This window comes from Taurulus bubalis (assembly GCF_910589615.1).
Source record: "Taurulus bubalis genome assembly, chromosome: 8".
Taxonomy (NCBI): Eukaryota; Metazoa; Chordata; class Actinopteri; order Perciformes; family Cottidae; genus Taurulus; species Taurulus bubalis.
Window position 1 is genome coordinate 22,904,274 of NC_136596.1, and position 26,923 is coordinate 22,931,196.

Sequence of the window (26,923 nt, forward strand, 5' to 3'; positions counted from 1 at the left end):
CACCTGCCTCACATCTGCTGACCTCTTGACACTCTCAGTCTCTTTTTACACCTGGCCTCCCATGATCAAGGCTTCAGGGGAGGGCAGGTGCGCTCGCTCCTTGCCCTCGCGACCCTCGCGACGAAACACAGCAGTTCCGTCGCCCGCCTGCCCCAAGTGCCGCTGGGATAGAGGAGCTGGCTCTTGACTCCTGACATCAAACTTTTTTCATCCTCTGTCGGAGTTATGGCGAGGGGAAAGCCCAAATGAAGTCTATGAGCCCATAAAAAAGGCCTTTAATTTCCTTGTATACGCCCAGGGAGTACTGTTGGCCTCCTGTGTCTCTGGACTGCAGTTTATAAGTGTGATCCCGCAGGGTACATGTGGTTTATTTGGTTTGATCAGATCAGAGAGAAATATCATGACGGTTAAGAGGCTGGGACATGTTGGACTTCAAACGGGCAGGTGGGATTCATTGCTGTCGTGTCTTCAAAAATGTCTGCACTATTGAGAGGAAATGGGAGGGGAAGAAGACCTCTAGCTATGTACCGGTTTTCACAAGGTAACAAGTGCCTCCCTATGGCCAACATATAATCTACCTATTAAAAGAATGAAAAGAGATATACGGGCAGCTATGGCAGGAGGCCGATTGAACAAATAAACAAGCCAATATTTGTGGACTAACTCAGTGTTTGTCGGATCAGTGGAGGTTTTTAGTTTGATTCTACAATCGGTTTTAATCTCAGCTTTAAGTTAAGAGGGTTTATATTACAGTTTTTATGAGGTACCTGTACCTGTGAGGTACCTGTCCATGGTTAGTGCACGCCTCCCAAGACCAGAGTACGAGCGTGGGAGCTGAGCACTGTAACAGCAGCAAAACATTTTTATAACTCTATATCTGTTGAGATGTAGGCTACATTTAAATTGTTTCCATTGCTTTACCTTGCCGTCAGACTGCCGTTTCTGATGGGGAACTGAAGCGGTTATCTGTGCTTTCCTCAAAGCCTTTTTTATTGTCTCGGCTCTTTTGACGGAGACAGTAATTTCACCTCGGCTGCCTCCATCGGGAAGTTTGTTTTTACTATTGTGTGACTTGTTTCAAAGGGTGACTTCGGCATCACCCAATAACTCACACTGACTCAATACAAACCAATGATTGACAAAGATGCTACGTAACAAAGAAGACACATTACGAGCTTCGCCAATGGTTTGAAAATTATAACACAACCACACACACACACACACACACACACACACACACACACACACACACACACACACACACACACACACACACAGGTGTAATGACTTTCTTGTAATTATAATACATAGAGGCATGTTTTTGCCATTCAATGGACATAATGTAATTATGTAGTTACCTGTCTGCCAATTAAATACACACAAGGAATTCACTAGACTCAATGCATGTATATATAATCCAATTCATATTGTAATTTAATCACATTGATATCAGCCTCACGTCAAACCGTGGGCTATATTAACTGTATTGCTGACTAATGGAAACATTTCCTACTGCTTTATATCAAACACTGGGGGGTGCTTTTATTGTGAAGCAGTCGCAGGAAATACAATGAATGCGCGAACCGCCTTCGTTCATCAAAAATGCGTTTACAAATAGTCGGTGGTAATTTTTTTGGCAAGAGGGAACGGCCTCAACGAGTTGGTAGATGAAGAGCTGCAGGCGACAGGCTGCACACCTACAACATCTCAGCGAGATAACCGCCTCATTCTGCTGTGGAAAACTACTACGTCTTCTTTATGAAAACAGCGGCTGCACTTTAAACAGATGCAACGGTTTCTGATAAAGGAGCTGCTGAAGGAGAGTCAAGGAGAGCCAAGTGGAGGAAGTAAAACAATATTTATGTTGACAGGTAGAAGATGATATTGGCAGTGTCGAATGGCTGATAAAAACAATCTAAGAATGTTTTTAATTGAGATAAATAATTATTCTGCAGCAGCAGTCAAGTGTAAAATACCAACAGGAGAGGGCATTATAAATCCTAAAGCTGATTTAATTGTTTTTATTTTATATTTCATGTTTCCTATATTGGGTCTTGTAGCACCAGTGGAATAGGTGAGGCTGGGAAAAATCATATTGAGCACCCGGGCTATAAGCACTGGCGTCCCCCAGGGATGTATGCTCTCCCCACTGCTCTTCTCCCTCTACACCAGTTGTTCTCAAACTATTTTTGTCAAGCTCTACTTTGGAAGAAAAATGTCCATGCCCCACCACAAAAAAATGCTTATTGTGGCTGCAATTAACCTGTTTTGCACTGAATATCTTTTTAAGATAATAACAACAACGTGCAACCTGTGCAAAACAAAACAAAATGAGTGCAGATATGTGAGCCATCAAGTGTGATCAGTATTAGTTGCTGCAATGAGCTGCAATAAGTTTCTGGGATCCACAATCTCCCAAGACCTGAAGTGGGCCTCCAACATCAACACCATCTGGAAAAAGGCCCAGCAGAGGTTGGACTTCCTGCGCCAGCTCAGAAAGTACAACCTGCCCCAGGAGCTGCTGATCCTGTTTTACTCCGCCATCATCCAGTCGGTCCTCTGCTCTTCCATCACTGTGTGGTTTGGATCGGCCACCAAACAGGACAGAGACAGACTACAGCGGATAGTCAGGTCTGCAGAGAGAACCATTGGTTCCAGCCGGCCCTCCATCCTGGACTTGTACACCTACAGAGTCAGGAAGCGGGCTGGAAAGATCCCCTCACACCTTACAGACCCTCACACCCTGCAGACCCTCACACCCTGCAGACCCCTCACACCCTGCAGACCCTCACACCCTGCAGACCCCTCACACCCTACAGACCCTTACACCCTGCAGACCCTCACACCCTGCAGACCCTCACACCCTGCAGACCCTCACACCCTACAGACCCCTCACACCCTGCAGACCCCTCACACCCTGCAGACCCCTCACACCCTGCAGACCCTCACACCCTGCAGACCCCTCACACCCTACAGACCCTTACACCCTGCAGACCCTCACACCCTGCAGACCCTCACACCCTGCAGACTCCTCACACCCTGCAGACCCCTCACACCCTGCAGACCCTCACACCCTGGACACAAGCTGTTCCAACTCCTCCCCTCTGGTAGGCGCTACAGAGCTCTATACGCCGAAACCACCAGACACAGGAACAGCTTCTTTCCACTGGCCGTCACTCTAATGAACAATTAATCAGACTCCTCCATCTGCACTACTGCATTAAGATTATCGTCTTTAATATCTTTAAAAAAAAAAATATATATATATATATATATATATATATATATATATATATATATATATATATATATTTCTATTGTTTATTTGTATATATGTACGACGAGAGCAACGTGTAACCAAAGTCAAATTCCATGTATGTGTACACCCACATGGCCAGTAAAGCTGATTCTGATCCTGAATAGAGGAATTGATTTTTCCATGAGGTGAAGCATGTGTGGACCCACCTGTTTTGTTTCCTGTCGTGCAGGTGGATCATTACTCCCACCGTGACCAGTGCTGAGAGGGAACCCACAGCGCCGAGTATAAACACCACGTTATTATCTGTGAAAATCACAACAACAAGGAAATCAGTCACTGTTATCGGCCATTGATCCTTCCACATGATCCATCTGTCCTCCACAGCGTTTAATATCTGGCTCACTACGAAGCCAAAAGGCATACGGGAAAGATCAATCAGTGGTCAGGGTTCCTTTGAGCAAGGCATCAGGTGGAGCTGCTCAGTAGAGGACGGTGGTTGAAGCTCCTAGGTAAGGATGGGTGGAACTGTTTGGGCACAAAGTTAGGTGTGGCTGAATTTTACGATGCATGTTTGGTGGGTTTTATCTGGGTAAATAAAGGATTCAGATCAAGAACACAAAACAAAAGCTGTGATTACGGTAAATGTAATTTATTTCACTTAACTCAACCTTTCCTTAGCCAGGCTATTCCCATTGAGATTTTGAATCTCTATTACAAGGGGGTCCTGAAAAAGATGTCCGCGTAAAGGTTTCACCACATAAAGAGAGACCTAAAAACAAAACAGTAAAAAAGAAGAAGAAAAAAGAAGAAAAAAAAAAGAAAGAAAAGAACACACAACACATCAAAAGGACAACAGACTTAAAACAAACCATCAATTTGCATCCAAATTCAGTGTCTGGACAGTCAACGCTCAAACTATCCTTAATCCTGTTTTGGAACTCTTGCGTGCTTATAAAATATTCTGGTTTAAAATGTCTCTGCAGCTCAACCCAAAATGAGGGTGAAAAGGCTTTAAAAGGGATGACGTACCATAGTTCTCTTCATGAACAGAGGTTGCAGATATTCATTGCTTTTAGTGTCAGGAGAGAACATAGATAATGAGGCCGTTTGTTTAAAATGGCCTTATGAATGTAGTGCAACATAAATTGTGTAAATGTAAATGGACGGCTTTTCTGTTGTCAGTAGATCTTATTAAGCACCTCATATTTTAGCACAGGTTAGCTTTAATTATACTAATAATTGGGGAAAAGTACTGATACTTTTTAAACCAATTGAATTTATCTGAATTGGACTATTTCACCAATTGGCCAAAACAGTGGAGCTGAACATCAGAACTATTTAAATCACCGGCCAAAGTGGGGGAGCGATTCAGAGGTCTGAAACCAATTTGTAGCATTGCCCATTTTGTGTACCTTAATTGGTTAGATCTTCTTTTTGCTTGACCAAAAACATACATTTGTGAGCATTTCATTGCTACATAATTACCTTTCCAGGAGATTTGCTTTATTGTGAGGTATATCATACTTAAAATGTTCTGCATTTAACCCACATCACCTACTTCTACATTCAATGATCATAAAAGTGTATCGGTGCAAAGTAAAACATTGCCTTTGAACACACATGCAGAGCACAATGCTGGTTGGACTGCTTCCTTTTACTTGATTTTCCCACCAATGTCTTAACAATGTCTGCATTTGCTTTGGTAATATTGTGATCAAATTAGAAGATCTGAAATGTTCCTCGGGGTCTTGGCAAGTTCAGTGAAGTGCTTTCCAATCTATTTAACAATTCATACAGTAAACTGAGCCAGGAGTAATTTCTTTTTAAAAGGCAGGCAAGTATCCAGACGTTCGGAGGAAGATTATTATCAGAGAACCGTCATCCTCTAACGCATGAATGCACGGACATGTGTCAAGTGTGGTAGATGTTTGTCAGGTAAGCACCGCAGGTGCTGGACCTTTTTTTTTACCCACGCGTACAAATGTTCCCTGAAGTTTCTAAACCAATCGGTTTCGCTACCCATGGCCAGGCTTTGGACGCAGCAGCGCTGGCATCAAACTGCCGGAGATCATGATTGTAGCGGGAGCATGTGGAGGACTGGCAGTCAATTAGTGATAACGTTCAACCTTTTCCATTTTTTTTTTTCTGCTAGTAAAATTATAAAACCATCTCATTACTCCCCTCCCCCTTTATTGATCAACAAAAAGTAAATTGCCAATGAGTGATAGCACTCACTTCCAGTGGGAGGAGCTAAACACATGACAGACATCATGGGGTTGGACTGAAAGATGGGCTTCATCATTCATCCAGGCGACAACCTCTGGGTCTGAAAAGTGAGGCCAATGCGGAAGTTTCTTAAACTTGCATTCTCTCTAACGGCCAGCAGGGGGCGACTCCTCTGGTTGTATAGAAGTCTATGAGAAAATGACTCGACTTCTCTCTTGATTTATTCCCTCAGTAAACATTGTAAACATGACTTTATGGTCTCAATCTCTAGTTTCAAGTCTTCTTCAATACAGCATGATGTTCATTTCTTTGTAAATTCTGATTACATTTAGAGTAAAATCAACCTTAAAATAAGGTACGCTTTCTATCTTGTGATTGACAGGTTGCTACCGCAATGTTGTCTGGTCTGTGAGTTGTCTGTTTTTGTATCAGAACACCAAATTCTCACAAACAGATGATACGAATCCAAAATCCAAGACTGTTTACATAACCAGAGCACGCCCATAGACCCCGGAGCGACATTCTCCTCACAGAGCATCTCTTCAAAAGCAATTTAGATATTTTTGGGGTTGAAATTCACATTACATCCTGACAGCAATCAAGGAATCAAATGCAAGAACAGCCACGTTCATTGTTTACCTTCATAATGATAATTTTGGGGGCGTGGCTTTCGGAGGAAGGCCTGAAGGGACGGGCTTTCAGCTGACTTGGCAACTTTCTTGCTTGATTTAGCAATTTTTGGAGACAGTGCTGAAAGCTACTTTCATTGAAACATAGTTGGCAACACTGTGCTAGGTTTTTTCAGTTGGCTGATTTTTAAAAGGTAGCGGACTCTTGCAAGTTTCTCAAGATTACCAACCCCGCCTTTCGTTTTCTTTTTTGACAGAGCTGATATCATCTACACATAATTCTCTTGACATTTTTCCCTCCCTGGAAACAGTATGCGTGTGTCTCTGTACCAAGCTACTGTTGTCATCCGATATGTGCATCTTACCATGTCTGACTTAATGGGACGGGTGGAAATATTCTTGGTATTTGAACCATGTGTCAGATGGCAAACTTCAAGACGTCAAGTACAAACTGAACAAAGCACCACAGTTGCATCAACACACCACAAATAACACAAAGCCGAGTAGTAGCCAACTAAAACATGTCTTGTGTCTAAACGGGCTTGTGGACTCCTTCTGTGGTCGGAGATTCATACCCATGTATACCCATGCAAAGCATCCCGAGATCCCAACACAACACAACTCCAAAAAATGCAGTGCTGAGGTCAGTACCGGCTGCATGTCTTGTGTAAGCAGATTTAGACCTCACTACAGAACAGCGCTCATCAGATACGTCATATGACGTCATGTACGACCTGTGCATCAGCACAAACTTTAAGAAAGCGTTCTTAACCTCGACACTGTCAATCACACCAAGCTTTTAGACTGGAAAATAGTGCAACGGTTGAGGCAGGAGTGGTTTTTAGGTCGATTTGACTTAAAGGTCTAGTATGTAGGATGTGGCGGCATCTGGCAGCAAGTTTGCAGATTGCAACCAATTGAAACTTCTCCCGTGTGGAAGGCAATTAGGAAGGAGACCTACGGTGGCCCGGCGGGAAGACGCGCCTGACTTTACTACCAGATCCGTGCATCCTTTCCAATCGCTACCGCACATGTGCAACCCTCAACGGAGATTTTCAGTTATGACCGACTGTCAAACTCGACAACAAAAGAAAACTCTCATTCACTCTCCCTATTAATCTGTTCATGTTTTACAAAAGGACCATTCAACAATGAAGGCAATCATAATCACATTCCTGCACCGGTAATCGGATTGGTCCGAAGTTTAGGCATCGTATCGGGAAGGAAACGTGACTTTTAAAGTAGGAAGCTCAAACTCCTTCTATGTAAGTTGCATTTACCGTACCAACCACCGCCGTCTCTTTCTCCCTCAGCTCTCTCTCTCCTGTCTTATCTCAGGGGAATCTGAGAAGAGAACCACAGGCAGAAAATTGAGTGAGGCTTTGTTTTGCAACCCACGCCACTGTTTCCTGTGAAAATCGCTTTATACGCCTCTCTGACAGCTGTCACCTTTCCTGTAATCACCTTCTTCTCCTCTGCGCAAGGAACTCTATTAATATCACAATGCCATCACGGTGGGGCGATCCTGTTATTGGTATGCATCCGATACTCAAACAGGGCTATTGTTTTTCAGAAGACCGTGACAAGGTGCAGCCGAGCTAGTACACTCTATGACCTCATACCTCTCAAGTCTCCCGTGGCCCTGTTAGTGCTCAGATCGAAAAACACTTCAAGGACTTTCTACCCAAAACCCACCTTCACCTCTCCAACACTCCCATCTCTCCAGCCGGAGATGTATAGACATAGATTATCACAACACACCACACTCCTGTCTAAAGCGGTTGGAGAGAAAAAAATGAAAGAAAAGAAAGCCAGTAGACAGTAGATTTTCATGCATCTCAAATAGGTGGGGCTTTTAGTGATGGGAGACATTCATACAGAGATTCACTTTAAATGGAAAGGGACATAGTGTCATCTATGCTGACGGCTCATTAGAGTGACTCAGAGAAAGGAGTCAAACTGGATGCAATGGCATTTTGTTGTTGAGCGGCACACCGTTTTCATCTTCACTATGACTGCAATCCTCTGGCGGTTCAGCCTACACCTACACACCAGGCCGCGGTGATTCAGTTAAAGGGGAGGAAGAGGGATCCGTTGGGGCGTCACCTGCCTGCATTTAGTGTTGTTTACATGGCTAGAGGTCGCATTTGAATGGTGGAGGTAACAGCTCATGCAACACCTGCCATGGAGACCCTCTGGTCATGTTGACAGTTGTTAGCTCTGATTTGTGTAACGAGAGAACTGCTGCAAGTGTCACATATAGCTAAAAAAAGGCCCAGATGTGTGTGTGTGTGTGTGCATGTGTGTGTGTGTGTGTGTGTATGTGTGAGCAACATGCATGGGCACAGCAGAAGCTCTACCTCACACCGCATGATTACTTTTATCTATACATGTGAATGTGTCTGTTGTGCGAGACTCTTTTTCTCCAGACAAATCACTTGAACCACCATAGATACTTTCTAAACTTTCTGTCTGATTAGTCCTGGCAGTAAACCGATACAAATAACATTCATCAGGTATGGATCAGAAAGCATGCCACTTGGGCCTGAGTGGGATTACAGTATACCAGTAAAATCCTGACGGTGCGATTCTCAATACTGTCCTAAACAGAGACTCACTGTTTTCTATAATGCTGTATTAATGCGACTGACTGTTTTGGGTTTCTATGACTCCCGTGGCTTTCTTGCCACCTGCTGCTGATTTAAGTGAAGGGGGTTAGTCCTGAAGTCAGCTACAACTTGGTTCAGGCCAGGCGGTAACCTGCGGTTCTGAAAATCGACGGGCGACTCCTCTGGTTGCAAAAAGAAGTCCGACCTCTTAAGTTGAACTGGCTTTATTCTTCTTTTTTGGCTTCAAGGCAGGTTGCCACCAGGTTAAGGTGCATTACCCCCAAGGCGGGCTGGATTTTAAGTGACAACTCGAGACAAGCCCCGCCTCCTGGCCACCATATACCATCTTATAATACGGGTAGATCAAATCAAGCATTCTGATTGGTTGAGAGTGAGTCACAAGGTGTAGTTTATTTAGCCATAAAGTACTGTACAGCCTGTTTACATTTAGAGCGTTCCATATCAGTGCGCACTTAAAATAACAGGTAGATTTAAATTGCGCGACCGCTAGTTGTCATTTCAAGCTTGACAGTTACCAAACATGTTGGTGTAAACTTTGATATTGTAACGTCCGCAGTAACGACCCGCAGACGTTGGTTTCCTTAACTTGCAGGTGTATTGCTTGAGTGTTCACAGTATTGCAACGGGGCTCTTCGCTAACAGTAACGTTAGCTCAAACGGAACAGCTAACAAGCTCACTTAGCATCCCCTAAACTAGCATAACGAACGACAACACACACGTCACGTCCTCCCTAAAATGAGATGAGGAATGAAAAGAGTTGGACCACAAAATCATGATAATTTCTAGTCAGAGATAATTACGTCGGTAATTTCCCGACGCGAGGCAAGTTCTCTAAACATCATGGAGGAGAAAAATGACGGAGAAAAGACGGACAGAAGCAGCGAGAGCACTTCTTTACTGCTGCGTGTCATCCTCCACCCTGCTTTCAACCAGCCTGGTTGAAACTGACTGCCTGGTTGGTACTGACTGCCTGGTCAGTAAATCACAGATTTCCTGACCAGGCAGTCCGTTTTATAGTCCCATATGTGCGTCCCGTGCGTCCCTGGACTATTTTCTCTGTCGCTGAAATTCGATACACAACGTTTGGTGGCTACAACTATTTTGTGCCGAAACGGAGCTTACTATTACTATTTATAAAGTCGCAGGTACCCGTATTATAAAAGCAATAAGGTACTCGAGGCAGTACTGTGTCTACAATAACGTACAGTTCAAGGGTTTGCCGGCCCTCTGCTGCGCGTCGGGCCTAACAACTCCCTTGAACAGTACATTATTGCACGACACAGTACTGCCTCGAGTACCTTATTGCTTAAATACCATATAAGTTGTTGAAATATCAGGAAGGTATAAAAAAAAAGATACTGCCTAATGTGAGCGGTAAGCAAAAGGTGAAATCTTTCTTTTTTTTAACAATCACATGGCTTCTATGCAGCGCTGCACTGGAAAACGAAGTCAGGAAACTTGTATGTTTCCTAGTGAAGGAATCAGGATCGATTGTGTGCAGCTGTGACCCAGACTGTTGATACGTAGACCTCATTATCTGCCATATGAAGTTGATTCACCCCCGATTGCTATCAAGAGGAAGTCTCTGTTTGCAGTTCTAACGAGGAAATGATGGAGGCCTGCGGTGAAGCCATGAAGGGATGCAAGTGGAGGTGGATCACAAGTCAAGTGGCTTCGTTTCTTTGCTTCCTCTCACTTTCGATGAAGCCAAAACCCTTGAGTTTGGTTCTCAAGGTATGCAGAGTATGGTTCCTTTTATTATCATTACCCAACTAAGTGATTAAAGATGTAATTTCATCCAATCTTTCTGTGCCGTTACCACTTACTTCTCAAAGTCTAAAACCAGCTTCAATAGCACAAAAAGGCATTAATCTGCTCGTCACACAAGGAACTTAGAAGGAAACGCTGCCGCCTGGTGGCGACAGTGGACGACTACAACAATGCTCTCAGAGCGTTCGCGGTTGGAATGGTGAATGAAACCCTGAAACGGACCCAGGTGCTTCTAATTTACAAACAGAAAGCCAAGCCAATCCAGGTTAAGAAGTTTATAGCTTTGTAGCCGACCCTATTGAATCTTTGCTTTCAAAGAGAGCATGGATGAGACGAAGAGGATTCCCAAAGTCCTGTCGTGCAGAATATAAAACATGTGAGGAGTTAGACAATAATTAAAGTAAGTAAAGTAAATGACTTGGCGTTGTGCCTTTCTAGAGCAATCGTGCGAAACAGTTTCACGAGTGAATGAAACGGAGAACAACACAGACATCACACACTGATCAGTATGATACAGGCAACAAAAAAAAACAACGGGGGAAAAAAAGACGGGTTTTGAATGTTTTAGCCAAATTTAAATTATATCATGGAAGTACGCTGCTCTTGGAAACTGCTACCCTTCCTGCAGGCTTTGGTTTTCTATGTCGTAAAGTATGAGATAAATAATTGTTTCCTAAATAATAATGTCATTGCCATGTGGTAATGCCAGGAAGGGACTGGTTTGAAATCTCTGCCTGCCTGTGTTGAAGATAGATTTGAAGATTTGGACGTTTGCTAAAATTATCTCATTGACATTGCACTGATGTCCAAGTATCTGTGCATGTACCGCCAAGGTTTAGAGGTATTGTTTGTCTAGAAGCTAATATTAATAGTAGACTCAATAGATTAAATCCAACCTGTTACACAGTAGGTTGGCTCCCCAGTCCAGGTCCCATCATCCAGACAAGTTCGCTCCTTTGCACCGAACAGCGTGAAGCCTTCATTGCAGAGGAAGCGCAGAGTGTTCCTCTCCAGGTAATGTGTCCCGTTCTTCTTCCCATTCCTGGGTGTGGGGAGCCAGCCACAAGACACCACTAAAGGAACGGATCAAATGTTTTTCTTAAAAGATCTGCAGATGTGTAAACGCATAACTTTCAAAAGGTATTCTGTCACTTCATTAAGCTTTCCTATGGCTAGAGATGCACCGACATCAGATAGCAGTCCGATAGCGACTCATCGGGTGGATCGGTGGAAATAGGGCTAATCTGTTCAATACAATACGTTCATACTATATACTGGAATTTTAATTTCTGAATAAGTTTTGACCCTGCTAATTTTTAAGATTCTCTACCAAGTTGCTGGATCACGATTTATTATTTTAATAATATATAACAATTAAATAAATGTATATCTATTGTTCCATTTTGTTTTACATAGTTAAGGCAGCAATGTCTAAATCAGGCAGAATGTTGCCTTACACATAAAAGAATAATCCCAGTTTATAAATGAAACACTGGTATCGGATGGGCGCTCTGTATCGTCCAATACCCAAAGCCCAGGTATCGCTATCGTGACTGAAAAAAAATTGGAATTTGCAGGCACGTCATTAGGGATCTAAGTAAAAAAAGAACGATACAGTTGCACTTTGGCAGTAATGCACAGGTCTTGTTTGGCATGGTTCTCTACCTGGCTCCAGGGCTCCCACGAGGGCCTGGTGATTCTGGTAGGCCCCGAGTGTGGCGTTTCCTGGCGTGAGGCTCCGAGCGGTCAGCGTATCATATTTACAGAACTGTGCTCCTTCTCCAAAGCACATGGCCAACATGTCTGCCACCAGAGGGTCGTCCGGTCTCTCAGGTAGAGAGAAGGCAGGAACAAAAGCCGGGTCGGGGCTCGGTGGGAAACAGTAAGTGTCCAAGAGGTACTTTGAGTCATAAGTGAAAAGGGAGGACTCCTTTGAAATGGTCCCTGTGGATAAAATCAAAATAACAGTTACGTTATGCAGCCATGTTGGATTGAAAAACTAATTAAAATGTTCAGACTGATCCTAAACCAACTGAAACTGATTGTGCAATACTGTTCTCACATTTCTGTGCTTTAAGTTGAAGTTATTGTAATTCTGTGTGGAAGGAGGACCTAGCAAAGTAAGATTTCCATTGTACGGAGTAACTGTCTGTTAACTGTGCATATGACAATAAAAATATCTTAAATCTTGAAATTAATGTCAGTAGTAGTAGTCGAGATGTCAGAAGTATCGAAGATTCCCACAACAAACATGCTGAATGGCATTTCTATTTTTATATTGCAAACACGTAAGCAAAGCACATGAAAGAAAATATTTTTTTAAATGTCTAAGAATGAGTTTTCAGAGAGACTAATAACCAATGTATTGGACATGGCTCACCACAATTATAGGAATTATTGCCAAATCAGACGGCTTGGCTTAAACCTATTCTCTAAAACATGGCATTAAAAACGAGAGAATCTGAGGCTATAATTTGGAGATAAGAGCATAACTCACAGCATGCTGTGATGGTTTTCTTTTGGCACAGACTTTGATGCACACAAAAATATCAGCAACATTAAATCTATTAGTTCCCACAGGCGTTGGGTGTTTCGCTGCTCTTAGACTGAAGCATATGCTTTCAGTCAAAAAGGTCAAGGCAGCTCCTAGCCCGTTATGAGGGATTTGTACTGTAATTAAAGCCTGAGACATTATCATGGTGTATGTGTGCGGTCTGGCCCCAACTGTGTTCCAGAGAAGTGGTTTCACTTGCACTGTCTCTCTGTAATCAGCTGGAGCTGCGCTAACTCTTAACATGTGCCTTGTTTTCTTCCTCAAAGCGTTTGTCAAAGTCGTCAAGTCTGGTAGTCGTCAATGAAGACGCAGTGATGAGGGTAAGTATTGGCAGATCATAGAAACACTAATCAGCTCTTGCCTTTCTGAACATGCGACACGACTCTCTGCGGGGTCGGCCACACTTTTTTGGAGATTGTGGGCCATATAAAGAATAATCACGGGCAAAACAATAGTAAATGCGTAGTTTTCTGCAACAGTTTAACTGCAAGAAAATCAGTGTTTCTAGGCAAGAGAACCTCATGTGCCACAGAAAATTCAGTTTCTATTAAAAAACATCACTACAGTGTCTAATTAAAATATGTTGCAGAAATTGCCAAATGACAAATTTGTTTCCGTTTATGGCCGAAGGACCCACCGAAAAGATTAAATGTAATCTCGCTCTCCTGATTATTTTTAGCATTGATCAAAAAGTCCAACGGTCTTTCGCACTCACAGCCAGATCCAAAGGTGAAGATTTCCTCCGGGGTGGCATCGGCCAAGGTGATGATCTCTCCTCGCTGGGTCAACAGGTCATCGGATGGGTCAGAGTTCATCCGGCCGAGGAGACCCCGGGTGTGGTTGGTAAACTCTGTCGGCAGCAGAACGGTGGCTGCCATGGCTCCCCCGTGCACACGAGCCTCAAGGCCGACGCCGGAGAGGAAGATTACCGCCACATTTTGAAGGCCGGGGGCGAACACCAACACTCCTAGAGAACAAACACTGGGTGTGTATTCTCACTCCGTTTATTGATTTCATGACAGATGGTAACTAGGATTCACCGCCTCCCGGTTCTGTGCCTCCACCAACTAGCCTGTCCAAAATGTCATCGTCATCTTGTGTCATAATCAGCATATGCATCCATCTTGTTTTGTGAGCTCACAGTGACCACCACAAAATTTGAAAAGATCCCCGCATGGAAAACAAACAGCCCAAAAAAAAACAATACAAATCTTAAAAACATGCATGTATGAAATACACTGCAGTCTACAAACCTTACAACCTTTACAATACACAGATAACTTTGTAGTTAAAGCTACACTTGGCAAAATGTTGCTGGTCAAAAAAGAATAAGCTACGGTTGCAAAACAAAATGGTATTTCCATTGTTTTATGCCTGGTGAGGTCAATGGTAGAAAACTTCAGCACAAGAAGCGGGGAATCAAAACTTGAGTATTATAACAACCTAATTACTGTAAATGATTACAGTAATTCTTCCCCATCTTAACCTTTACCAGACAAAAAAAAAAAAACTTAATTCAGAGGAGAGTGACAAAATGTTTCCGACGTCACAAAACAACATTTCATAGTATGATGTTCTCTCTTGCTGCCGGTGAGGAGTGGACCGACTCATCTCACCCTTTAGGTCCATCCAGCTTTGCTCGGTGAAGGGGAGGACCTTCTGGTTCCTCAGCACCTGAAGCTGGCCCTCGGCTAGACGCACCTCGATGACATCAGAGGCCTTCTCCTTCATAGCCACCGACGACAGCCACGTGGCTTTGGCCACGGTACCTTGGTGGTGGACATAAACATCACACTCTTACAGACTTTAGGTAAACGTGAACTACTGAAGGTGAGAACGGTCCCGTCACTGCTCAAAGTCTCAAGTTAGAGTTTACTGATCTAATGAGGAGAACATTGATGACATGTTGCCATCTGCAGCCACTTTGCCCACGGCTGTTGTGTAATGGCTTGGAGGAAATTGACGCTGACATCTGTTCTTCTTCCCCACATCCGACCCCAATAAAGACTGACCGAAAAACAAGAGAGGGACGGAGGAAATAGGCTTTCGTTTAACAGCGCCAACATGCTTCACTCACACGAAGAGGACCTGACACCGCTTGCTCACAGAACTGCGTAAAAAAAACGATAAGAGGGAGCCTTAAAACGCATCTTGAGTGCAAGCAAAAGAACAGAAAGACAAAATACACCGAGGAGTACCGGGGTCATTATGTCTGAGTGAACTCTAGAGGCAGGCAATCAATCTTGTGACTGGTTGGGAGAAAAAAAAAAGAAAAAGAAAAAAGACACGGCCTCTCTGAAGAAGTCCTGGAACAAGTTCCACCCAAACAAAGCTGCTACAGTCGCATTGTGGGGATGAAAGAGGGGACACAGACGGGGCTTTCACATCAAATGTGGACTCACCGTTCTTAAGTTTCACCTGCTGCGTCCTGGCCTGAACACTCAGCTCTCTGTCCGGCGAGGACACGAGGTGGAACTCTCCTTCGCCGTTGAAAGTGTAGCCGAGGCCGTCGAACGTTATGAAGTGCGGGTCCCCGAGGACCACACCTGTGAGGCGGCGCCCCGAGAAACAAAATCAATGATGCGTTTACGACACAAACACGCATTTTGGCCCAAACATGTTTATTCTCCCAACGGTACACAGCTGATCTCTCGCTCTCGTATCAGCATGCGGCTTATTGTTGCGTTTGCAGTGTCTGGAGAGCAGGTAGTCGGTTGCATGATCTAATATTTTTTCCAAATATTAACTTTCAGCCGCGGTCTGTAATCCATTTACTTCTCCTGCAAACTGATCTGGAGTTACCTGCTGCTCTCGTGTGCGTGTGCATGAGTGCGAGAAACACAGATTAACTATTTCTTGCTGTTTGTGATGAACTTTTTACAGTCTTAGTACAAATTCAGCGAGCCAAAACCAAAATCAGCCACGCGGTTATAATTTTAGCATTCATAGTATCATTTTATTTCTTAATTAACATTTAAATATTTCTAAACTGAACAGTCTTGGAATTGCAGAAATTGGGTATGACTGAAAAGCTGAGACTGTATCCACTGACGATGTTAGTCCCCATAGGAGCCATTTCATTGTTGCGAGACCATTTTTCACTGTAGAAAATTACCTTATGTGACCTCTAGGATAATCACAGCATCGTGAAACTTCACAACCACAAACTAGAGACATTGGACATTCAGAGGATGTATGGCTCTCTGAGGGATATTTACAATAAGGGGGTTTTATGAGCACTTTCCAGAGCAGACAATTTTTGATCAATTATCAATTCCCAGGTTTTGCATCACATCTGTGTAGCAAATGGTATCAACCCCAAAATTGCTGTTATTAAATTACGAGGCATAATTGGACATCGGAATGGCCACGACATACTTCCATCATAATGTTTCAAGTCAATTACGAGAACTGTTTACGTGTCTAGAATCAAACAAAGAAGGCTAATTCGTTTATAGAAGCTTTAGAAACAGGAGGTCTTAAAAATCTACATTTGAGTAAATATTTTGCAGCCAAAATCAGATTGTTTACAAGATAATAAACCTTTGTCTATTCATAATGATTTTAATACTTGACTAGTTTCTTTACAGGGCTTGTACAAAAGCAATGAAGTCGTCCGTGAATATGAGATACGAGTTGGCTTATTGCTTTTGACATGACTTATGAGCGGTCTCACCGGCTCTTGGGGGCCGATAGCGGCGACAACTGCTAGACGGTCGATGGGTGAAGTAGATGTGGCAGTGGTCAGACCACAGGCAGCAGTAGTAGAAACTCATGACGTCGTAAAGCCAGTGGGAGTAACCCGGCACCCGGGGCGGCTCCCTGTACGGGGGCGAGCCCCAGGCGTGAGCCCGGTCCGGGGTGCCGCCACCCATCGAGTCTCCCGTCAGCACCAGAGCGCCTGTGCTGTCATAGCAGCACTGCTGCCCCGATCCGGACGTAGGACTGGAGACATGAGAAGAATATCCTGTCAAAAAAAAAAGTGAAGAAAGGCTTCTATCTTCAAGAAAAAGAGAAAAACAGTGAGCCGTCCCCTTGTCACGCCTACCTGGCCTGAACGGCTCTGACGCAGTGGACACTCCCGGGGTGATACGTGCACACAATGCCCCGCTCAACGTCACAACTATAGTCCGCCTGAAATCACACGGTGGATACACATCTCAGTAAAATAACAAATGCGATGAACATTATTTGGCAATTAATACATTTAGGTTCAAGCATCAATACTTATTGATTCGTGTCGACTTCAACGGACCTCTTATAAGGTAAGTTCCCTTAACGCTGATCACGTTGTGACGAAGGTCGTTCCCTTCATCGTTCATCCTCGCCTTTGTTTTCTTTTCATTAGAAGGATGAACTCCAATCACTCGTATTGTGTAATTGAATCACTGCAGCGCTTTTGTTTACTCAGCCTCACTCATCACTGCAGCGTCTCTTATCCTATTAGTATAATTCTGTGTAATTTTGGAATAGATTTGCAATATTTGCCATACAAATTTGACCTTAAAAACATAATTAATTTTCTGATTTATCAATATCTCTGACTTGAACATGAAATACTCTACGCATACTTTTACATGACACAATTATTGGTCTGATATTTAACAGTCTCTAGAGACAAAGCATGTATTCATCTTGACCATCCTTATATTGCTTTCATATTTTTTCTCCAACAAAAGGTCTCATGTTCTCTCTCTCTTACCCACATAGAAAAATGATTGCATCGCTAGAGCATGCTGCTATTAATGGCATGCTGAAAAAGGCTCAGTTTATATAATCAACATATAAAATCATACTTTAAATATTCATCAACCAATAACTTGGTATTCAGTGCTGTACTTTCTATAAACGTTCTACTAATGTAATTCAGTAGAGCACATGTTTCTGTTATTATATACTCATAGTAATTCAGATTATAGCTACAACTCTGACTACTTCTTCAAGTGAAATAACTAAAATCATAAAATAATGTATATTGACAATATAATAATAACCAGAGTCACTGAAGTGCACTCACATGAAACCTGCCTGTGTCCGCGCGGGCCTGTGCCAGAGTGCAAGGACAGTCAATGAGCTCGTCCAGGAAGGAGGGCAGCTTCTTCTCCAGGACGTCCCACTGCAAACACTTTCTCTTGGCCCAGGCGGCGGAGTCATCTCTGAAAGGCTGCTCCAGGTGCCAGGCTAAGACGTGACCTCCGCTCCAGAGCGCCTGCACATGCCTGCGATCAAATACCAATCAATGTTACTTACTAAAATATCATCTTTCAATCAACGTTCAAGCTGAAAGTGATTAGATGATGATTATTTTGTCTCATAATCAACTACGTAATAGTACAGTCCAAAAATTATCCAGGAAAAGTTATATTTTTATTTTTTACTGGATATCCTTATTGGGTATCCTTGGCTCTTCGGCCATCGATATATGTAACACTGAGAAAAAGCAAATGAGAAGCTGGACCCAGCAATTAAATCAGAAAACAAAAATGTTGTTCCTTAATTTTTTGTCAATTGCCGTTTATCCAATAAATGTTTAGGATTGTGCCGATTGAAAACAGCTGTAAAATCAGTAGCATTACTACGAATCTGCAGTTTTTCCCGATATCGTCCGAATATGGGCGGAAAGAAAATGTTTCCGTTGGGACATTTATAAAATGCTTGACGTGTGTTAATGGATACCTTGCTCCATCGGACGTTGAACTAGCAGTGACGCGGATATTCCCCAACTCCCAGTCAGAGAAGTCCTTTGAGGGCTCGGGGAGGAAGCCGAAGGCTCCGGTGTTGGGCAGATTCCTGCCGAGTGAGTGCAGGTAGCTCAGCTCGGCCTGCAGAGAGCACGATCCGCTCGTCCGGGCCTCTGGGTCCCCGCTGAGCTCTCTGTAACCCCACAGCTCGATGTGGACCTTCTCTGCTCCAACCAAAGAGCTATTCCATGTCATCTTGAGCCGCCCCGCCACGTCCGGTGTGCCGTAGTACTGCCACTGGGTTGCATTCACCAGGGTGACTTCAAAGGCTGGGTCTGCTTTACCGGGGTGGACTAGCACAGTGAAAAACCAGAAAACATTAAGGGGACACTCAAGTCACCGGTTTTGAGGGTAACCAGATGAGTTGTTGATCCAAGTCAAATAATGTCAGTTTGTGAAACTATAAAAGACGAGAGCAGATAATAAAATGCTCAATTTTCTCAAAAAAATCTTGATGAAACAGTTACAGTTGCATAAATAGTTGCTTCTCAGCAGAAATATTTACTGCAAAATGTGTCATTTCATCTTTTCAAAGTGTAGCACCACTTGAAAGTTTCAGATTTTTTCTGAAAAACTGCATTCGCAAAAGCTATTGAATAGAATTGTATATAATGTTTCACTGACCCTAAATGTATAACGGATTCTAAAGCAAACAAATACTATGACAGGTTCAGGTGTGTACAAAAAATATATTTCTATTTCAATAACATACCTGACAAGTACTCTCCGGATCTGTCGAAATGTATTCCATCCGTCGAGACAGTAAATGGTATCCAACCCGTCTCGTACAATAAAGGAGAGACACAGTAGCCGTGGCCTTCAGCGTCAATGAATCCTTCTTGTTCTATCTCATCCTTAAATCTGCGACAGAAACAGACAAAAACCTGACGAGCTACGCAACACCACTACTTGGTCTTTAATATCATTTCAGTTAGTAGAATAACCATTTTAAGTGCTCTCATACAACGTAACAATTGAGAACACTCAGATGTTTAATGTTGGTATTCAAATCTTTAAATTGGAGTCAAATACTGGAAAATATCAAACAGCAAACACAATTAAGGTTAAACTATTGTATAGTATACATATTGAAATTGTATAAATACTGAAATATCAAAAAATTAAATGTCTTTTCAAAGCCACCATTATGTTTTCTTTGTATATACAGCCTGTTTCAATTAGTTTTAAATACAGGAATATTATGAAGACGCAGAGCTTATGAACAGCACACGTTTTAATCAAGTTCATCATTTTTTGTTTTGTGACGCAACCTCAATGAACGGGAAACTCCACCGACATGTTTTGTGCTAAACATCTACAGAGAGTGTTTGTGACAAAATTTGCAACAGTTCTGAAAAAAAGGGGAACTCTTTTTTACATTATTTTGTATTTTCTTTTTATGATTTTGTATTTTTTTTTTATCGCACTAATAAAAACTTCTTTGCCATCAGTTTGTTTCTTTTCTTCTGTAAGCAAAACTTAGTTTCTGAGGATAGGTGTCCGGCCTATTTTTCTGAAGATAAAAATTTAAATTTCAAATATCAGTGACCGGATAGCTACCAGGAAAAAAACACACTGCAAAAACGTATGCGCTGAACATTATACACTGTTTATGTTTAAATGGAAATAATCCCATGATAGAGACACGCCACATGTAGATTATGACGCGCGTCAAAGGTCACTCGTAGACACACACCTGCAGACAAGGCGCCCACCAGGACGAAGGACCAGACTGAGGATCCTGAGAGCTCTTCCACCCAACATGGAGCTGGAGTGAGGCGTCACCTGGAGACAGGACCGGTTGTAGTCGGCACAGCAGCTCAGCAAAGATGCACAGGTTGCATGGCAGGAGCATTCCTCCAATACATCTCCACACTTTCCCCTGCATGTTTGACCTAAAAAATAATAATAAGAAGAATAAATTAAACAAGGAAGGTTAATGTTATTAAATAATGTCAAATAATTAAAAACAAATAGATCTATGAAAGTTGTATATTATACCTAATGGTGGAAGAAGTAACGGTAGCAAAACCACAATGTAAAAACAAAAGAAGTCAGAGTTTGACTTCAGTAAAAGTACAAAAGTATTAGCATCAAAATATACTTAAAGTACCAAAAGTATAAGTACTCATTCTGCAGAATGGCCCATTTCAGAATAATACCATATTTATTGATGCATTAACGTGAACATCATGTCATCTTATTTGTTTGTTGATATGTTTTACTAATGAATCAGAATCTGCAAAGAAACGGAGTGAAAAGTGCAATGTTTTCCTCTGAACAGTAGTGGAGTAGAAGTATAAAGTAGTATAACAGTACAATTACCTCAAAATTGTACTTAAGAAGTATAAACTACTTTAATTGAATTAATGATTAGTGTGATCTAGAGATACTAAATAATGCCAACAAGTCACGAAGATTTTTTTTGTCAATGTTCTTTCTCTTTACAGAAGTTGACATACAATAGCTCATATCCATCTTTAGTCCCTGAAATACCTTTGAAAGCGACTTACCAGCTGTTTTAGATGAGCACATGAGAAATATTCCACAGAGAAAAATGGTCTCTCTCAGGTTTGCTCTCATGTTCATCTCACAGAACGAAATAACACTGCGTGCACACACACGTACCTGTCCTCCACTATGCTGGCATTGAGGTGTGCAGAGATTTAAAGGTCATTTAAAAACCAGACTAACTAACTATAGAAGTTTCCAAAGGCAGATAAGAAGTTACACATTAACAGACGTTAGTTCAAAGTACGTTTGTAGGTTTAAAAACAAAAACAAAAATATTCAGGCATACCAACACATATTATGCCTGCTTCCCACCATCAATACTGTCATGTTTATCATTTCCGTTCAACGCATGGGGTCAATCCCGTTGTAGGAATATACTCTCGCGAGATACGCCTGCGGTAGTTGCACATTTGGCGCATGCGCGTGTCGCTCCACATCCGTCTGCAGTGCCTCAGAATGAATAGGAGGTCGTACAAAGAAAGAATAAAACCGTCTTCTGTAGTTTTTGATTCGTCCTGGATCATCTCCGCCACGTTAACCGCGACGAGAACCGGAATGGAGGAAAAGTAGGGGTGAAAAAAAACGATGTATTCCTTAGTCAACTAGCAAGCTAACCAGCTAGCTAGCTTACTCAGCAGCAGGCTCTCGCAGGCAGCAGCACCAGTACTGTTGCAAAATGTTCTTTCTCTACACAATCATCGCGTCTTTGGTTGCTTTTTTCATCTTGAAATGGATGAAAAAAAGGAGGCATTGCACCGATGTGAAAAGACTTGATGGCAAGACAGTTCTTATTACAGGTAAATAAAAAAAATAAAAACATGTCTTGCTTATTGCAGCAAATACAATATTAGTGGATTTTACTCAGTGGTGGAAAGTAACTTTGAGTATATGTATTCAATTTTAAGTTTATTAAAAACACATATAACACATAATGTATTATTATAAGATAGGGGGGAACAAGTTGTGAACACATTCATTCATCTATCATTGTAATTCTAAAATGGGCCATTTTGCATAATAAATACTTCTACTTCCGGTACTTTGAGTATATTCTGATGCTGATACTTTAGTACTTTAACCTTAACAAGGACCTTTAGTTGTCACAGTGATTTTACACTGTGGTATTAATACTTTCTACTTAAGTAGAACATGGTAGTACCACTGACTGTACTGTACACATGAAGACCAGCGTGGTTTAAAAAAGTCACTACCTCCTTTCATCACTTGCACAACAGATGGCAAATTTACTATTTTTGTCTATTTGATTTTGCAGGTGGCAACTCTGGCATTGGCAAGGAGTCGGCCGTTGCCTTGGCAATGAGAGGCGCCCGCGTCATCGTCGCCTGCAGGGACCCCGACAAGGCTGAGAAGGCCGTGAGGGAGATCAAGTTCAAGAGCCGCAGCCTTAACGTCCTTCACATGGAGCTGGATCTCGCCAACCTGCGCTCTGTGCGGGAGTTCTGCAAGAGCTTCCTCCAGAGAGAGAAGAGGCTCGACATCCTGATCAATAACGCAGGTGAGGGCGTCAAACACGTGGAAGTCTCCCAGTACCTTAAAAACAATATCACCAAAGACGGAAAGATGAGGAAATGTGTTCCTCTGAAGAGGGAGCCAAGAAGTTTGATTGGCAAGATGATGGAGTTGACCAAGATTTTTTGAGGTTTTCCGTGTCCAAGCTGTTCAGATTGTGCAGCAACGTCAGCTAAAAGCCATTCGTTTCTGTTTTCTCCTCCTTGCTCCGACCTCTTTCTCCTCCTTCTGTGGCGCTTGTTCAGGCATGCCTGGTGTCCTCGAATGGACGGACGACGACTTCAGCATGTGTTTTGGCGTCAACCACCTGGGCCACTTCCTCCTCACCAATCTGCTTCTGCCTCGCCTGAAGGAATGCGCCCCCAGCCGCGTGGTCACCCTCACGTGCTCCAACTACAAATACCAGAAACTGGACTTCCAGGACCTCAACTACAACCTGCTGCCCTTCTTCACCTACTGCCGCAGCAAGCTGGCCAACATCTACTTCAGTCAGGAAGTGGCCCGCATCACTGAAGGGAAAGGAGTGACCTCCTATGCCGTGCACCCTGGTGAGAGATGCTGCTCTGTGTGCTGCACCGGCACCCGACTTGGGTTGCATGTGCACGCTTATCCACCTCCTCTGATTAGAAGACATTACAATACAGGTTACAGTAAAAGAGCATTTTATGTGACTTAATGTGATGAATTCTTTCTATTTTCTGAAAGAAATTCACGTTAAGAAATGAGTTAAAGACTTTCAAATGGAGGTCTGTTTTAAGCTGAGTGCTGTGTCAGTAAATTCCTATCATATATATTTAGTTATTTTAGATCAACATAGTTTTTATTTCAAATGCAACAACAGACATTTTTTTACCGTTTACACTGATGTATCTCTCTCTTTAGAATAGTGTGTGTGATGTCAGGCCTTTGTGGTCAATAGTGATCATTGAGCAGTGCTTCTTTATGACAATATTTACTGTCCGTTTGCATTATTATTATATCGTACCTTAAAATGTTTCGCTATGTAATTTAAGATTAGCCACAAGCGGACATTCATATCTGGTTATTAAAGTAAAATGACCCATCTAGAAGATTTGAATCCTGTCGCCAAACCTGAACATGCAGTGTTGAGTATTCCTGACACTATTGACGTATGAATATGTTCTTCACATCTCCCATGTGTCGCTCCAGGTTTCGTCCAAAGCGGTTGGACGTGCCACTACTCCGTCCTGTTCCGCATGCTGCTCCAGGTCATCATGTGGATGTTCTTTGTGCCGTGTGAGGTCGGGGCTCAGACTGTCATCTACTGCGCCGTATCAGATGAAGCTACCAAACACAACGGGGGTTACTTCGTCGACTGCCGAGCAGCTACTCTGCGTCCTTTTGCCAGAGATGCTGGTGTGGCCAAAAAACTCTGGGAGGCCAGTGAGAGACTGGTGAAACTGGCCTGATGGTGGGAAGTGGTGGGGGGAAGCAGATGTTAACTGTCATGTACTTTTTTAAATATTTGTGTTCTTCATTCCAATTTCTGTTGTGTACAATGCAGATGTAAATATTTGTTTTATGTGCTTGTGTTATTTAAGAGGAAATGTTTTTGCACACAATAAAAGCCTGACTACAATGATTTCTGTCTTTGGAGAGCACATTGTCATTTAATTAGAATGATGAGTTCATGTTGAAGCCCTTTGTAACGGCACTGATGCTGAATAAGGCCACACCCACAATACCACGCGCTGGTTTTAGAACGGATAACATTAGCTACGCCATGCCAAGCGGTGTTTCCATGATTGCAGATACTTTAAGACTAAACCCAGTTTGTTCCATTGGAAGAATGAGGTCAACCTCTTAAGTAAGTCACTGAAACTTATTAAAGACAATAAAAACACTTTAAAGCTGCTTTCTTTACTTGATAGCGGGAAGTTTCGAGATTGCCTGCTGTTGTATTATTTGATGATTTTTCTCTGTATTTTTTTATTCCATCCATCTTCTCACAAACACCAAGAGCCACCAAGAAGAGGAAAAGGGAGAAAGACGTTTTCACCATTTTATGACATTGTATTTATTGACCAAACAAGTAATTGATTAATGGAGAAAATAATCGACAATGAAAATATTCATTGAAGCAATATTGTAAAGTGTATTTTAATAAACTTTACTAGAAAAACAAATAACTTTGGTTGTTTAACACATGATTTGACGTGCTGATTATTTCCTAAAACATGTCAAACTAATTTATGAAATGCTATATTTTAAAGTATTTCTGTTGTCAGACTGGTGCTGCAGTGAGTCATTGCAATGTCAATGCATTTCATGATGTTTATGAATTCACTTTTAAATAAGTATGTTTTCACATGGAACAATGCTCAGGCAATCTTGTGGAAAGTTGTTCTATCATTTGATAATAAACCAAACAGCACCATCTGCTGGTAATGAAATGAAATGTCAGCTGTTAATGATTTAAAAAGATCGAAAGTGAAACTTAAAGCTGACTTCCACGTTGAACGGAGCAGAAAGTCGCCAATACAGGGTGAAGTATCTCTACTATAAACATACAATCAGAAGGAGTGTAATCTGTCATTTAAAGAGACAGATTTAGTGAGTCTTGCTGTTTGAAGATAAATCAGAGAAAATGGCGGACAAAGCTCTTTTCCAAAGTCTCCTGAACTGCCACGTTTGTTCAGAGACTTTCAGAGATCCTGTGTCTCTGAGCTGCAACCACAGCTTCTGTTCAAGCTGCCTGCAACTATTCTGGAAACAAGCTGAAAACAAAAACTGTCCCATTTGTAAAACCAAGTCCTCAACGGACGAACCAGCAGTGAACTTTCCACTGAAGGAACTGGCTGACTCCTTTGTTGAGAGACAGAATAATGCTTCACCTGAGACGGAACAAGAAAAGGAGAAAGAGGAGGTTGTGTGTGAAAAACATCCAGAAGTCCCTTATTGGTTCTGTGAGGACGAGCAGAAAGCTGTGTGTCCTGTCTGTGAGTTTCCTCTCCACCATGGTCACAAGGTGGTTCCTATAGAACAAGCAGTCAGTGACCTGAAGGACCAGCTGAGATCTGACTTGGAGTCTCTGCAGGACAAGAGGGACAAACACAAACAAGTGGAGGAAACATACAATGAAGTGATGCAACACTCCAAGAAGCAGCTGTTGTCCACAGAGAGGCAGATCAGAGCAGAGTTCAACAAGCTGCACCAGTTCCTGAAAGAGGAAGAGGAGTCCAGACTGGCAGCTCTGAGGGAGGAAGAGGAGCAGAAGGGGAAGACTATCAGCAGAGAGATGAAGATGATTCAGGAGCAGATCTCCTCTCTGTCAGACAGCATCTCTGCTGTTGAAGAAGACCTGCAGAAACACAAGGTGTCATTCCTCAGCAGTTATAAACCCACTCAGACCAGAGCCAGAGTCCAGAGCTCACTGTCAGATCCACAGCTGGTCTCAGGAGCGCTGATAGATGTGGCCAAACACCTGGGCAACCTGTCCTTCAGAGTCTGGGAGAAGATGAAGGACCAGGTCCACTTCAGTCCTGTCATTCTGGACCCAAACACTGCAAACCCCTTTCTCTTTCTGTCTGGTGATCTGACCAGTGTGAGACGTGGAGACATAAAGCAGCAGCTTCCTGACAATCCAGAGAGAAACACTAAGTATCCCACTGTTCTGGGATCTGAGGGCTTCAGCTCAGGGAAACACAGCTGGGAGGTGGAGGTGGGAGACAATCCTTCCTGGACTGTAGGTTTGGCTAAAGAGTCAGTTGACAGGAAAGGAGAGTTACGTGCTTTACCAGGATATGGAGTCTGGTGTTTCTCATATCTCAGTGGAAAATACATTGATGTTGTTTGTGAGACTGTCAGAGTGGAGAAGAGTCTCCAGAGGATCAGAGTCCAGCTGGACTATGACAGAGGGGAGGTGTCCTTCTACGACTCTGAAGACATGACTCACATCTGCACTCACAAAGACACTTTCACTGAGAAACTCTTCCCATTGTTCAGTATTAGAGAGGCTGGTGATGCTAAAACTGCTGAGATAAAAATCTGTTAAACTGATAGTTCTCTGTGATGTTCTGGGAGGGTGACGAGGTCAAAGGGATTCATT

General features: G+C 42.7%; 3 protein-coding genes across 3 annotated transcripts; 2 read left to right on the plus strand and 1 right to left on the minus strand.

The window, feature by feature from the left end:
• Window positions 1-45: 45 nt before the first annotated feature.
• On the minus strand, window positions 46-21,393 carry susd2 (sushi domain containing 2; the record flags this gene model as incomplete). The annotated part of the gene is made up of 14 exons (XM_079222951.1): window positions 46-190; window positions 3,466-3,562; window positions 11,412-11,588; window positions 12,181-12,459; window positions 13,785-14,036; window positions 14,686-14,838; window positions 15,472-15,615; window positions 16,746-17,014; window positions 17,118-17,203; window positions 18,087-18,288; window positions 18,746-19,103; window positions 19,523-19,671; window positions 20,507-20,705; window positions 21,324-21,393. The coding sequence occupies 14 exons, from the start codon at window positions 21,391-21,393 to the stop codon at window positions 46-48; spliced, it is 2,580 nt and encodes an 859-aa protein (XP_079079077.1).
• Window positions 21,394-22,000: 607 nt separating this feature from the next.
• Window positions 22,001-24,284, plus strand: LOC306739641 (retinol dehydrogenase 14; the record flags this gene model as incomplete). The annotated part of the gene is made up of 4 exons (XM_079221679.1): window positions 22,001-22,121; window positions 22,598-22,840; window positions 23,100-23,402; window positions 24,025-24,284. 4 exons carry the CDS (start codon window positions 22,001-22,003, stop codon window positions 24,282-24,284), a joined length of 927 nt encoding a protein of 308 aa, XP_079077805.1.
• A 1,178-nt stretch (window positions 24,285-25,462) lies between these two features.
• LOC306740321 (zinc-binding protein A33-like) lies at window positions 25,463-26,869 on the plus strand (the record flags this gene model as incomplete). The annotated part of the gene is made up of 1 exon (XM_079222456.1): window positions 25,463-26,869. The coding sequence occupies one exon, from the start codon at window positions 25,463-25,465 to the stop codon at window positions 26,867-26,869; it is 1,407 nt and encodes a 468-aa protein (XP_079078582.1).
• Window positions 26,870-26,923: the final 54 nt, after the last annotated feature.